General features: G+C 39.9%; 1 protein-coding gene across 1 annotated transcript in view; it reads right to left on the bottom strand.

The window, feature by feature from the left end:
* Positions 1-14,176, bottom strand: part of LOC110163988 (retinoic acid receptor alpha-A-like) — a 39,327-nt gene that overhangs the window by 12,161 nt on the left and 12,990 nt on the right. Inside the window, exons 2-3 of the mRNA XM_020929006.2 lie at positions 7,483-7,655; positions 2,542-2,683 (exon numbers count right to left, since the gene is read on the bottom strand). Coding sequence (XP_020784665.2) covers positions 2,542-2,683; positions 7,483-7,655 — 315 coding nt within the window. The remainder of the gene's footprint in view (positions 1-2,541; positions 2,684-7,482; positions 7,656-14,176) is intronic.

Below are 14,176 nucleotides of genomic sequence, written 5' to 3'. Positions count from 1 at the left end.
TTGTGTTACACTGTTATAGCTGCAGTCTGTCACATGTAATAGTGGGATGGTGTGGGAGGCTGTTTCACAAAAAGTACTACAGTCACAAATGAACTTGCCAGAGCTTTAACCTGCAGATAGAGGACACATACAGTTTGTCACATTCTCAGTTTATGAACAGGCCTCATGTGAAGCTCAGAACCTCCAGAATTCCCTCCCTGAGCTGCAGAGGCTGCACTAGCACTGACTTACGATTAGCTGCAGATGCTGGATTCGGGGTTTAGGTAGTGACCTTTCAGATCAGAGAGAGACATTTTAGGTTTAAAACAACTGGATTTTAAGCATTGAAACTGGCAACCCAAATGAGCTTTCTGATTGGATCAAATGCAGCTACGGAGAGAAAAAGAACTTGTCCATTGTTTTTGTAAACAAGAAAATAAAAACTGTATTTGATTTGAACATGCTCACCCCATATCTAAGGACACAGGTAATGTTTATGGCATTTAAAACCTCAGTTCCTTGAATTCTGGAAAACTGGAAAGACGACTGCTTCCCTACATTAAAACATTTCCTGGTAAATTCTGTTTATGTGTATCTTAAGCACAACTCATTCACACTGTGTCATTATTGAGTCTTAAAAGCACTGACTAAAGTACACTGTTCTCATGATGTTAAAATACAGCACTGCATTCTTGGACATTTATGCAAATTTGTGAACCTTTCAGAACCCCTAAAGTCTGTGTACAATCTTGCAGTTGTTTAACTACAGAACTGTTCTTTGGCATTAATATGAATAGTTTGTTTACTCTTATAATAATGAGTTTGTGCTGCCTCAAAATCTGTCTATATCTAGTTAGGTTGTATCATGAGGGAGATAAGATAATATTATTGTTATTGTCTCAGTTATGTAACTCTCCGGACTTGGTCACTGGCCTTTAGCACGCCACACTGACAGCTGTATCTCCCGTAACCACAACCTTTACAACCTCACATGTTTTAGGGGGAGTCTAGTTCATATGAAAAGAACAGCTAGGATTTTCAGTATAGTTACAATATAAAATAAAGAAAAAAAAAAACATTTGAGTCGATGGATTTATTCAGAATTCTGTCAGTTTGAATCATAGAGAGTATAAAAGAAATGCCCCTATAACTGCAGGTCTCGGTGAACTTCATTTGACTGGAAACGAACGCTGTATGGGACATGCATAGACTGGAGAAAGAAGTGGACTGAGGGAGTGTGGTCCAGTCAAATGAAGCTCACAGAGGGTGGCAGTTATATGGGTGAATTTGGAGCAGATTTCCATATTAGGAAGAGGAATTAATTAACATACCACATTTTGAGAAATGCTGTCTGAACATTATATATGATACAGATTCAAAGCCTACAAAGACTATAAAACGACAGCTACATAAAAGAAAGAAGTATTTATTTTTTTGTATTCATGATTCCCACTCTTTTTCACTGACAAAATTTCAAAACTTTTCATGACCTAAAGTGAATTTTCCATGTGTAGAATTGATCAGACTTCTAGGGCTAAATATGAAATGTAAACTCTTTCCACTCACCTTATGGTTTGGGATTAAAATTTTTGAACATTCAAAATCCTGTCAGTGCATTTATTGTCATCTCTTTTAAACAAAAGTCACAGACGTTCAGAAATAATCAGAATAGCCTCATGAGAACTTAAAGAGATACTAAAATTCCATGACTTTTCCAGGCCAGAAACATGACATTTTCAATTTCTGTGACTTTTCCATGACTGTGGGAACCCTGTGTATTATAATTTATGCATTTCTGTTTTCTACGCACATTTTACACATTACTGTCCAACAAACATTCATTCATATATCTGGCTCCATCGACTCTGGCTCCAGTTCTCTTTGTATTGAAAAACTGTCACCCCTCGCTCTTTAACTGCTGCTCTGAGCGTTGGAATTTCAGCCTTACAATGTTGGCATTAACCCGCTCTGCATGATCCTGGTGTTTTTATTTCACTATTTTGTCCCTAAATCAAGATTCCTAATATAGAACTCCAAATTCACTCCTGTAACTGCTAGTCTTGACTTAGTCACTTCCTTATACAGTCTATGGGTAATACACACTTGGGGTTTTCAAAAATATGGCTATATCGATATACTAAATTTGGTGACACTGCATTGTTATCATGAGTGGCTATATCGAGTATTTTTTGGCATTTTTGGCTTTTTTTTGTGACTGCAATACAGTTTTGATGCTTATTTAGTAGAAGGAAACTTGTTTATGCAATACACTTGACATATTTACTGTTTAAAATGGCTGTATTTCATATTAACTTTGCAAATGTAGTGGTTTAACTAAGAAATGCTGTTGCTAAAATGTGTTTGGTTCTTAAAAAATAGCAACATATCTCAGTATCCTGCGCAATATATAGATTATCACAATATTGCAATATCATGTTAATACTGTATTGTGTATCGTACTGAATAGTGAGGGACCCTGTGACTCCCTGTGACTCCCTGTGATTCCCTGTGACTCCCTGTGACTTCCTTTGACACCCTGTGACTCCCAGCTCTCATACGTACACTCTTTGGACATGCCGGCGGCGAAACACTTCTGCAGTCGGCAGTACTGGCAGCGGTTGCGTGTGATCTTGTTGATGATGCAGTTTCTGTCGCGGTGACACGTGTACACCATGTTCTTCTGCACGCTGCGCCGAAAGAAACCCTAAACACACACACAGGGGTTATAATCATATGGTTAGAGGTCCCATTTGACACCAAATTGACTCTTGTGAGCTTTAAGTCATGGTATAATGTTGTTACCTCCTCAAAAACTGACCTGGAGTTGTGTTTTGTTTCATTCACATATGCCTGAGGGACCCTTTAGGTAGTTTTCAAGTGAACAGCTACCTTTTGTTTAGAAGAGACTGGAAAATTCCTGGGCTAAAACTATTCAAATGACTCTACTGAAAGTGTATGGAGCACTTTCTGTATTACCACATGACACCACAAGGTGGTGTTTTCTGTTTGAGAGAAGAACTCAGCCTACATGTGCAGGATTTGTGTGTTAAACATGTGTGAATGAAATAAAACACAACTCCAGGTCTGTTTGCGACGAGGAAACAACATAATAACATAGAGCTTAAAATTGCGTAATATGGGCTCTTTAACCAGTACAACAGATGGTATTTTTCACTTTCACTTTTTTATCCATCGTGCAATAAGCTCTAAATAAACAATACAAATAAATAATGAATAAATAAATAAAACATTACATCTACAAAGAGGGCAGGTACCGTATTTTCCACACTATATGGCGCACTTTAAAGCCTTTCATTTCATCAAAAAACTACTGCGTGCCTTATAATCCAGAGCGCCTGATATATGAATTTATTAGGGTGTCTTAGTACAACTTTAGTAAACTACAAAGCCGCATCACTTGCAGCATTACAGCTCCTGTAGTCAGGAGCATCAGGAGTAATACATACTGTGATTCCTTTTAATATCAAAATGCACCTGTCAAGAGACACACTTACAACGCCCACTTTAAACTCAAGGCTGTTATAAAGTGAAAGTGCGTTTAGCTGCGTGGGAGCAGTGGATGAGAGAAGGAGAACACACATTCACCAAGACAGGGAGACAGCGCCGAGCGACTTATGCCACGATCTGCCAATGGATCGTGGACGCCCGAGCTAAGGATCAGTATCAACTGTGGTCCGAGCTTTCACCAAGACCAGAATCATCACTGAACTGTCAGGGAACAGTAACCACACTGACTCGGATAATGACAAGAGGGATGTGGACGTGATGGACGCCGGAATCACCCAACTGTTTCAACTATTATGAGTTATTGTGAATACACTTTTTTTTACGTGTTACAATTGAACAAAGATGAGAGTTATTATGAACACGTTAAATAAAGTTTAACTGACTTATCTAACTGTTGTGTTTTGTTTAATGCGCCTTATAGTCCGGTGAGGTTTATATGTGAAAAAAGTTTGAAAACAGACCATTCTATGACAGTGCGCCTTATAATCCAGAGCCCCTATAGAGCGGAAAATACAGTATTAGCTAAGATCAGCATGTTTGTATCTCTGCTCCTTCATCCTTCACTTGGTCTGTTTTTGTACTTCTGTGTCCACCTCTAGAGGGGGCACTACACGCATGTGTCACTGGCTGCTTATGAATGAAGAAAAGCAGCAGGATTTCAGTGCGTGGGATTGGCTGTGCTTTGGGACATGCTCAGTATTTCTTATTGCTGGGTTTCAAATGACATGGCACAATTTTACGGGCTAATAATATTTAATACAAAAGGCAGGTGAGATAAATATTATTGAAATGGAGATTCTGGTTGTAATGAAAAAGTGAATGTGTCTAGTAGTGACTCAATATTTGTGAATTTAGCTTTTGAATATTTCATGACCAAGTACAATGTAATAAGGATGGGACAAGATCTTGTGCCACAAGATCTCGTGAGATAAAACTGATAAAATTGGATAGTGCATACAAGAGAAACATTATCTTGTGACATTTTTCCCCTAAGTTTTTACATTTAGATTGGACAAAAAAGGGTTACATGTTGGTGAGTTAAATCTCTTACAGTTCTAAAAAGCAGAACTAGAACAGAAACAAAATATGAAATCAAACTAATAAAACAAAAAAAACTAAAACTGGAAACTGAATCTCGAAATGTATATTAGAAATTATGTTAAAATCTCGTCTTGTCTCATTCTCGTGGACCCAATCTCGTATCTCGTCTCGTCTTTTGGAAATTGTGTCTCGTCCCTTCTCTACAACGTACCGTATTTTGCACACTAGAGGGCGCTCTGGATTATAAATCACAATGTCATTGAGTGGTCTATTTCCACATATAAACTGCACCGGACTATAAGGCGCATTAAACGTAACACAACAGTTAGATAAGTCAGTCAAACTTTATTTAACGCGTTCACAATAACTCTCAACTTTGTTCAATTGTAACTCTTAAAAAAATACTGTCTGAGACGCTAAATTGTTAGAGTATTCACAATAAGTCATAATAGACAGCTCACACTTTCACTTTATAACAGTCTTGAGTTTAAAGTGGGCATTGTGAGTGTGTCTCTTAACAGGTGCATTTTGATATTAAAAGGAATCACAGTATGTATTACTCCTGATGCTCCTGATTACGGGAGCCGTAATGCTGGAAGTGGAGCGGCTTTGTAGTTTACTAAAGTCGTACTAAGACACCCCAGTAAATTCATATATAAGACGCTCTGGATTATAAGGCGCGCAGTCGTTTTTGGATTAAATTAAAGGCTTTTAGTGCACCCTATAGTGCTGAAAATATGGTAATCAATAGGGAAATCTGGCTCTTGTCCCCAATCTGAGGATTCTAGAATCTGAAAACCAACAAAAGAGAAAATTTAAATGGCCAATCTGAAAATACAATGTTCTTGTACAATGTATCAATGTTATAATGTTGTTCTCCTGACCAAAACAATTTAAAGGTTCACTCTGTAACATTTCAAGTGAAGGATGGAGCGAATGAGCAAGACACAAAATGTAAGGGCAAACTTGAGCATCTAGAAAAACACAAAAATCCTTGAAAAAACAAGTATTCTTAATACAGACTGGGTCACCTCTCCACAGATGTGACCTGTAAACTTGAGTATCACTTGTATTTAAATCAAGTTCCATGCCATACTGTGGAACATCCAGGCAAAGCAATAACATCACCATGGAGACAAGCGTGTGGAGGTCCCTTCAGAAAAGTTACCGAGTGCACCTTTATAAATAATTCAAGTTCTAAAACATGAAATATCAATGCTAAGGTACTCAAAAGTATTTTAAAACGCCCTGAGAACAGAATGAGTCCTCAAAGCACCATGATCTTAAAATAACTGTGCATGTGATGTTTGTGTCATCCGTAGTGTTGTCATGATACTAACATTTTCAACTTCATTTCAGTACTAAGGAATAGAATTGATACCGATTCTGATACCACAATGATAATATAAATACTCTTTATTTAGACAACAGAATGTGATTTTCAACATTAAGTTGTAGTACTTTCTTTTCTATTCCCATGTGTCTTATAAGTGTGTAATCCTCAGTGGTCCAGTAGTTTCCATAGTGCTCCATGTGTGTATACTGTACTTTTAGACTTGTTCTGATACAACTCAAGATCATTCTAAAGACAGTCAAGAAAACTTCATCTCTGTCCTAATCATTAAGGTTTTTACATTAAAATGATCATCATTATTATTACTATCTGCACTACTAATCTGCATAAATAAACCCAAGCTTTACAAAATATAAACCATAACCACTCTAGAGCCACATCAGCCTGTTTGACATTATCATGTGTTTAATGCAGCTTTGTGCAAGTCTCACAGAAACCAAACTTAAAACAGCATGGCTAATTTGCATAAACTAAGCAAAGAAATTAAGAAGAAATAAACAGCTCTTGTGCGCTGATGCAGCCAACTTCTGTCGGACTAAAGGACACGACTCAGTGGAATACAGGTTAGTGTGACCATATTTGCATTTGTCAAAACCAGGACACCGTACGGGGGGTGGGAGGTGGGGCCTCGTCATCGACATTGATCTACTCTCACCTGGCAAAACTTCTGAATGTTTTTCGGTGTCCTGGTGCTTTGAGGTCCCTGGCACCACCACTGCACACCGAAACATATGTGCTGCTTTGTAGACTGTGCACATGGCCTCCCACTTGTCCCAACCGAGACAAAAAGCAGGGAATTTATTCTACAAGTCACCCTTAAATGCACATTTGCGTATGTTGCAGACTGATCAACTGTTTGTGTCTGATCGCTCCTTCTGATGCACACAGAGCTACAAGAGACGCTCAATGGCCAGAACAGGACGTGAAAATGGATATGTCCGGGGGAAAAACGGACATTTGGTCACCCAATAGCTGCTACGCACAGCAACCTACATTTGGTTTGTTGATTAAAAATGAACGCAATCGATGAAATTCTTAATGATTAATTATCGATTAATCGACTAATCGTGCCCATCCCTAGTATCGATTAGTTGGTTATAGGGATGTAACATTTACCAAAGTATGTTGATATCGTATCATTGACGTTCTCACAATAATATTGTGGATCATCACAATATATCCAATTACAAGTCGCTTTGCTTTAATGAAGAGTTATGGTGCAGCAATAGCTAAAAAAAGACAGAGGGAACTACATAGACCATGATCCTTTACTCCATTTCTGTGTAGACTATAATAGATATTAGAAATAACAGTTCTAAGCACTTTTAAGTTTTAAGTTTTTGGATTAAGTCTTGTCAAGGCATTTTAAGAGGAAAAAGTAGTATTTGTTAGTTTTGTTAGCCCCAAACAATATTGTTACATCCCTAAATGTTAGCCTCTACAAAATCAAAATAAATATTGTATCATGAGACTTGGATATTGTTGCACCCCTAGTCGGTTAGTATGTGATTTTCAGTAGTTTTGACACCCGTGGTCAGTGTATACAGCAGCTGTGTGAGTGTGGAGGGAGGGGACAGTACCTTGCAGCCTTCACAGGCACTGACTCCATAGTGGTACCCAGACGACTTGTCCTGGCACACGAAGCAGGGCTTGTATGTGCGGGGAGGGGGAGGAGGAGAGGAAGGAGGAGGAGGGGAGGGGGGGCTGGTCAGCAGGTCCTCAGAACACCAACTGGAGCTCTGGCTTTCCACGGCTGGAGACACAAGAACAGGGCATGTGTGTTACCATGGTCCAGTGTGAAGGGAACTCCAACATTCAACACACTAACTGTAATTTAAATGACACAAGATTAGAATCTAAGGTCTAGTCCTCAACAAAAATGATCATCATTTGTGAACTGAACTGACCTTTTAGATATTTCTTGAGATTACAATGTAATGAGGAAATGCATAACAGAATTAGTAGGCGCAGAATTTGATGCTCATGCTGTATCACCCACTTACAGTACATAATGTTCAGTCACTTTTATTTGTATTTATTTATTTATTTATTTAAGGCATATTGCAAATACCTGTAAATATCCAATTTTGTAGGTAAAGCTAAAGTTAAAGCTACATTTCCATCCTCCTGGACCGAGGCCAGCCACACTGTTTATACCACATAACACACAACCTACAATTTATTCACTTTGAGCTAGCACAGTGTGTATAAAACTAGTGTCACATGTGGAACGTCAGTGTAGTGCAGTCTGATACAGGTCTGTGAAACACACAACTGTCTCATTGTACTGAACATTTAACAGTGTTTTGTAATGTCAGTGTCTACAGCAGGTGCTTCACAGGTACAGTAAATGGTTAAAAAAAAAAAAAAAACAGTGCACGAACACACATTAACATAAGTCCATATATAAATACTACACATGTAAAGCTTAAATTGTATTAAAAGCCAAGGGAAAGAAATGTGTGTTAAGATCAGATTTAAAAGACTCTGATGTGCAGAGGTAAACAGTTCCACAATTTGGCAGCCACAAATTCTGGGCACATTTAATAAACGCTGGTTTTCTGACCTCACCGATTTGTCTGGGACAAAAGGCAAGTCAGGTCTTCAGGGGCCAAGTCATTTAAACATTTAAAAACAAACCTCAGAATCTTCTGAATCTTCAAATCAGTCTTAAATGTGACAGAGAGAAAAGCACAATCTGTGTAATGGGACATAGAGCCAGTACAGTGTGTGTAAGGGACGTGGAGCCAGTACGGTGTGTGTAATGGGACATGGAGCCAACACAGTGTGTGTAATGGGACATGGAGCCAGTACAGTGTGTGTAATGGTACATAATAAACAGTACAGTCAGTCACAATAGTCTAATGTAGACAATATTAAGAAGTAAATAACTCATTCAGTCACTTGCTGGATGGTAAAGCCTTTACTTCAGATTCTGAGCCGATAGTTTACAAAAGAAAAGATGATTTGTGTTATATTTAGCTATTGCACCACACTACATTTACATTACACTGACATTTCAATACAAATTATCTCAGTAAAATACAATAAACTGTGACCACTTCAAATACATGATATGGTTTCCCACAAATCCCTGCAGCTCCTGTGATGCAAATGTCCGACATGGCTGACTGACTGTGGCTCGTAGATGGGCAAATGTCCAGTAAATGTCCCAGTGGAGTTTGCACATCCTCCAGCCATCTTTAAAAGGTCCAATGTTACAAAAATGGACTGTCGTAACATTTAAGTCAAGTTATAATGTTTTTACCTCCTCAAAAACAGACCTGGAGATGTGTTTGGTTTCATTCACGTACAGTAATCCTGTGTTATTAGGTTGTCGGCATCGCTAATGCTCAAAATGCTCTGTTCCACCTTGTGATGTCATACAGTGGTAGTGCTCAAGTGAACAGCTCCTTTTACCTGTTGTTCAGTAGACACTGGCAATTCCAGGGCTAAAATTATCCAAATGATTCTAATGAAGTTGTATGGCATATGATGTCACAAGGTGAAACAGAGTGTCAGTCTAAATGTGCAGGGTTTGTGTTAAACATGTGTGAATGAAACAACACACAACTGCAGGTCTGTTTGGGATGAACAAATAACATTATAACATAGATCAGACAATAGTGATTCAATTATTTTTCATTATTACAAATGAAAGGGTTTGGGGTTTGTATTCGACTGGATGTTATACTGTATTTATGGTATTATCCTGCTAGTGCTTGTACTGTGCTCACTACAAAAGAAGCACAGTGGGTTTAGTGTTCACTCACCAACCAGAGACTGAGTGGCTCTAACCTTGATCACACACTATTGTTGTGTTCCTGGGCCAGACACTTTCCACAGACTGTAGTGTCGAAAGTGTGAGTGTGACCGGTTCACTGTGGCGCCCCCCAAAGGAAATATGAGATACAAGACGCAATGTTTACTACAAAGATCACTGTCACTTCAGCGTCACTTGTATGAAAAGTATACAGGTCTGAAAACATGTTATTAGTCAGTAATATTTTAACCTCAGAATTATGTTTAAAATATATTTAAAAAATATGCTCAAAACTTTAAAACCCTCATATTTTGAGTATGCAGCAGTATGAGCGTACACACACATGTCAGCCGGGTGCTGCTGACTCTAGAGTCATTTATGTTGTTGTAGTTAAAGGGCCTGTACACACTTTTTGTTTTACTCCCCCAAGTATCAGAGCAACAGTTCTCTCACTCCAGTAAAATTATATTGTTATATTGATATATATTGAGGTCAGAATAAATCTGCTGTGTATAATCTGTATCTAATTATTACTATTAAAGCTGTACTGTCTGACAATAAGGAAATGTTCATTAGCATGCTAGTTGTTGTTAGCTTTACTGTGAAGCCACCCTCTCTCTCACCTCCTCTCTCCTCTTTCTTTCCTCCTCTCTCTCCTCCTCTCCTCTTTCTCTCCTCCTCGCGCTCCTCCTATCTCTCCTCCTCTCTTTCCTCTCTCCTCCTCTCTTTCCTCTCTCTCTCCTCTCCTCTCTTTCGTCTCTTCTTCAAACTTCAAAGTATGCATGTGAGTCAGAGTGTGTAAAGATGATTGATGGAGTGACTTTAAGGAGGGAGCAGAGACACAAAGCAGCTCCAGTCTGCGGCCCCCCCGCCGCCCCGGCCGCCGCACAGGGCCTTTCACAGGGCAACAAAAGCAGAGCCACAGCCCCGTCCCCTTGAACCTATGGCCTCTGGGTGAACCTGGAGGAGCGGGTCACACCGGAGGAGCGGGCGCAGACTGTATTTATAAATGGACAAACTAACCTGCTAGCCGCCGCATTCTAAATAGGAAGTGATCATGGGGGCGCTTCTGGCTCCACTGACTCTGGCTCCAATAGAAGCATCAAGAATTTCAGACTTCCGGTCATCGCGCAATGCATACTGGGAAGGATTTTCTGAAAAAACGAGCATCAAACCGCCATGTTTGTTTTCCCAGTGGGATGCATTGTCAAAGCCAGTTTTTTCTAGTCTTTTGAAACATATCACTTTTGTTTCTGGTTCTGATATTGTCATATTTTAGTTTTGGGATTCGGACATTGTAATTGTGTGGTTGTTGGATCCTAACAGTGGAAAACAGCTTGAGAAATGTGTTTGCGAACTCCATAAATGCAAAAGTGAATCAGATGTGTGTGACTGCAAACCTCTGTTCAAACTGTTTCCCTTCCCAACGGAATTGAAACATAGTGAAAGGTGAAGGCGATGGGCAGTATTGATCCACAGAAAGGACCAAAAAGGAAACATTTGACTGTCTAAATCATCCTGAGTTTGCAGTGAACATTTTGTATGTGGAGTCATCAAAGTTTTACAGCAACATTAAGTCTTGGTCTCTTTGCAGTAGAAGGTGTTTCTTGGTGAACAGTTGGTGTCTTTCGATTTGGCGTTGACTTTTTAAATTCATAACCAAGGTGGAGCGAGGGATCAGGGTTTTGCTTTGATGATGCTCCACATGCAAAAAGTTTGCTGCAAACTCGGGATGATTTAGGCAGTCAAATGTTTCCTTTTTGGTCCTTCCTGTGGATCAATCCTGCCCATCACCTTCACCTTTCACTATTTTTCAATTCCGTTGGGAAGAGAAACAGTTTGAACAGAGGTTTGCAGTCCCACACATCTGATTCCCTTTTGCATCTATGGAGTTCGCAAACAAATTTCTCAAGCCGTTTTCCGCTGTTAGGATCCAACAACCACACAATTACAATGTCCGAATCCCAAAACTAAAATATGACAATATCAGAACCAGAAACAAAAGTGATATGGTTCAAAAGACTTGAAAAGGTCGGCTTTGTAAATAGACGGTTTTGACAGTTGGCGATTTGATGCTCACTTTATTGGAAAATCCTTCCCAGCATGAATTGCGCAATGACCAGAAGTTCGCGATTCTTTTTTTTTTTATCACTTTATTTTTATTATATTTGACAGGTTGTAAACATAAGAAAATATAAAAAGAGAAATAATAATGACAATGGAAGGAAATAAAACAAAACAGAAGCCTATGACATTGATTATTCTACTTTTGCATATATGATGTCCATTTTTCCCATTTCTTCTTCATTTGTGACTCTTGCAACCTCAGTCTATGAGTTATCTTTTCATTAGATATATGTCTTTATTGTAGATGTCCACTGATCCTTTGAGGGCACAGAAGTTGTGCCCCAGTTCCTGGTTATTGATTTTTTGCAGCTAATGACATGACTTTGAAAAGATATATATCGCCTTGGTGAATAATGTTTCCTGAGAAGTTGCATAGATAGACAGTTCAGGCGACAAAGGGACAGGATATCCCAGCACCTGCCCCAGTACATCACAAACCATCTCCCAAAATACAGTCATATTTGCACAATTCCAAAATATATGAGAATGGTCTACATTAATCTTCCCATTTCCGCCAACACATTTGATGTATCCTTTGTTTACTCTTTAATTTAGGTGTAATAAAGAATCGAATCAGGTTCTTCCAGGCAAACTCCCTCCATGTTCGAGAGCAGGTGGTGGTGTGATGATCGCCACATGTTTAACCAATCTTTTATCTCCAATTTTTATATTCAATTCTTTTTCCCAATTCCCCTTCGCGATTCTTGATGCGTGTATTGACTTCACATAAAAGAATGTCACCCCTCTCTCTGTGACTGCTGCAGTGAGCCTCTTTATTTAGGTCTTAAATTGTTCGTATAAACCCGCTCTACATGGTCCTGGTGCTAGCCTCATGAGCTTCGTTTGACTGGAGCTGAACGCTATAGGCGACGTCACACTCTGTTAGCCCACAGTCTATGGTCACAGGGGTGGGTCACTCCAGGACACCCACAGCAGCCTGGGCTCTCCCCACACTCTGAGTGATGAGGATGGGAGTGGGTCTGCTGCTCCTCACAAAGCACTTTCAAACTCACAAACAATGTCAGAGCAGAGTGTGTGGACCCCAGGGCAGCCGCTCTGCTACTTTGGCCCATTTCTGAGGGAATTACTCCCAAGAAATACCCCCCTCTGCACACAGATGGGGTCTTTCTAATCACACTTGACCTGGTTTGATCCTGGTTTTGGTCCTGGTTTAGTCCTGGTTTGGTCCTGGTTTAATCCTGGTTTGGTCCTGGTTTAATCCTGGTTTGGTCCTGGTTTGGTCCTGGTTTTGGTCGTAGTTTTGGTCCTAGTTTAGTCCTGGTTTGGGCCTAGTTTTGGTCCTGGTTTAGTCCTGGTTTGGTCCTGATTTGGTCCTGGTTTGGTCCTAGTTTTGGTCCTGGTTTAGTCTTGGTTTGGGCCTAGTTTTGGTCCTGGTTTAGTCCTGGTTTGGTCCTGGTTTTGGTCCTGGTTTGGTCCTGGTTTAGTCCTGGTTTGGTCCTGGTTTTGGTCCTGGTTTGGTCCTGGTTTGGTCCTGGTTTTGGCCCCGGTTTAGTCCTGGTTTAGTCCTGATCTCGTCTTGGTCTAGTCCTGGTTTAGTCCTGGTTTTGTCCTGAGTTAGTCCTAGTCTAGTCCTGATCTCGTCCTGGTTTAGTCCTGGTTTTATCCTGGTCTAGTCCTGGTTTGGTCCTGGTTTAGTCCTGGTTTAGTCCTGGTTTTATGCTGGTCTAGTCCTGGTCTAGTCCTGGTTTGGTCCTGGTTTGGTCCTTGTCTAATCCTGGTTTAGTCCTGATCTCGTCTTGGTTTAGTCCTGGTTTGGTCCTTGTCTAATCCTGGTTTAGTCCTGATCTCGTCTTGGTTTAGTCCTGGTTTTATCCTGGTCTAGTCCTGGTCGAGTCCTGGTTTAGTCCTGGTTTAGTCCTGGTTTAGTCCTGGTTTAGTCCTGTTCTGGTCCTAGTTTGAGCGTTGCCAAACTGTGCTGCAAAATAAATCGCAGTGTAATCTAATCAAAACTGTAATGTGAATAGTAGCAGTTTCCCCTGACCTACTCTCCACTGATCTGTGTGTCGCTCTCTGAATTGAGTTCTCCACATCATCGATCTGAAACGACTCTCACTGAAACTGATCGGAAAACACAGTGTCATGACGACTATCTGAATCTGATTGGACGAAGCATCACTACGGTGGAACAAGACAAGAAATCAAACTTTAGTTAAATCCAGATGAGAAAAAAGTACAGACATCTTCAAACTCTTCTACATCTAAATCGTCCTTATTGGCGCCGAGTTGGTTTTGGTTCGTTTGGGCTGCTCTGTGATCGTCGATCTATCTCATCAGAAAACAAGAGCAAGGTTAGTCGCACTTAGCAAATCATTAAGACTTACAGTGATCTCAAGAGTATCTGAATCGTACCAGACAGCCCCGCC

This window comes from Boleophthalmus pectinirostris, unplaced genomic scaffold (genome assembly GCF_026225935.1).
Source record: "Boleophthalmus pectinirostris isolate CB_2022bp ecotype Guang Dong unplaced genomic scaffold, ASM2622593v1 HiC_scaffold_6, whole genome shotgun sequence".
In the NCBI taxonomy this organism is placed as follows: domain Eukaryota; kingdom Metazoa; phylum Chordata; class Actinopteri; order Gobiiformes; family Gobiidae; genus Boleophthalmus; species Boleophthalmus pectinirostris.
Note: the sequence above shows the minus strand (reverse complement) of the source record. Positions and strands in the feature narration are given on the sequence as shown.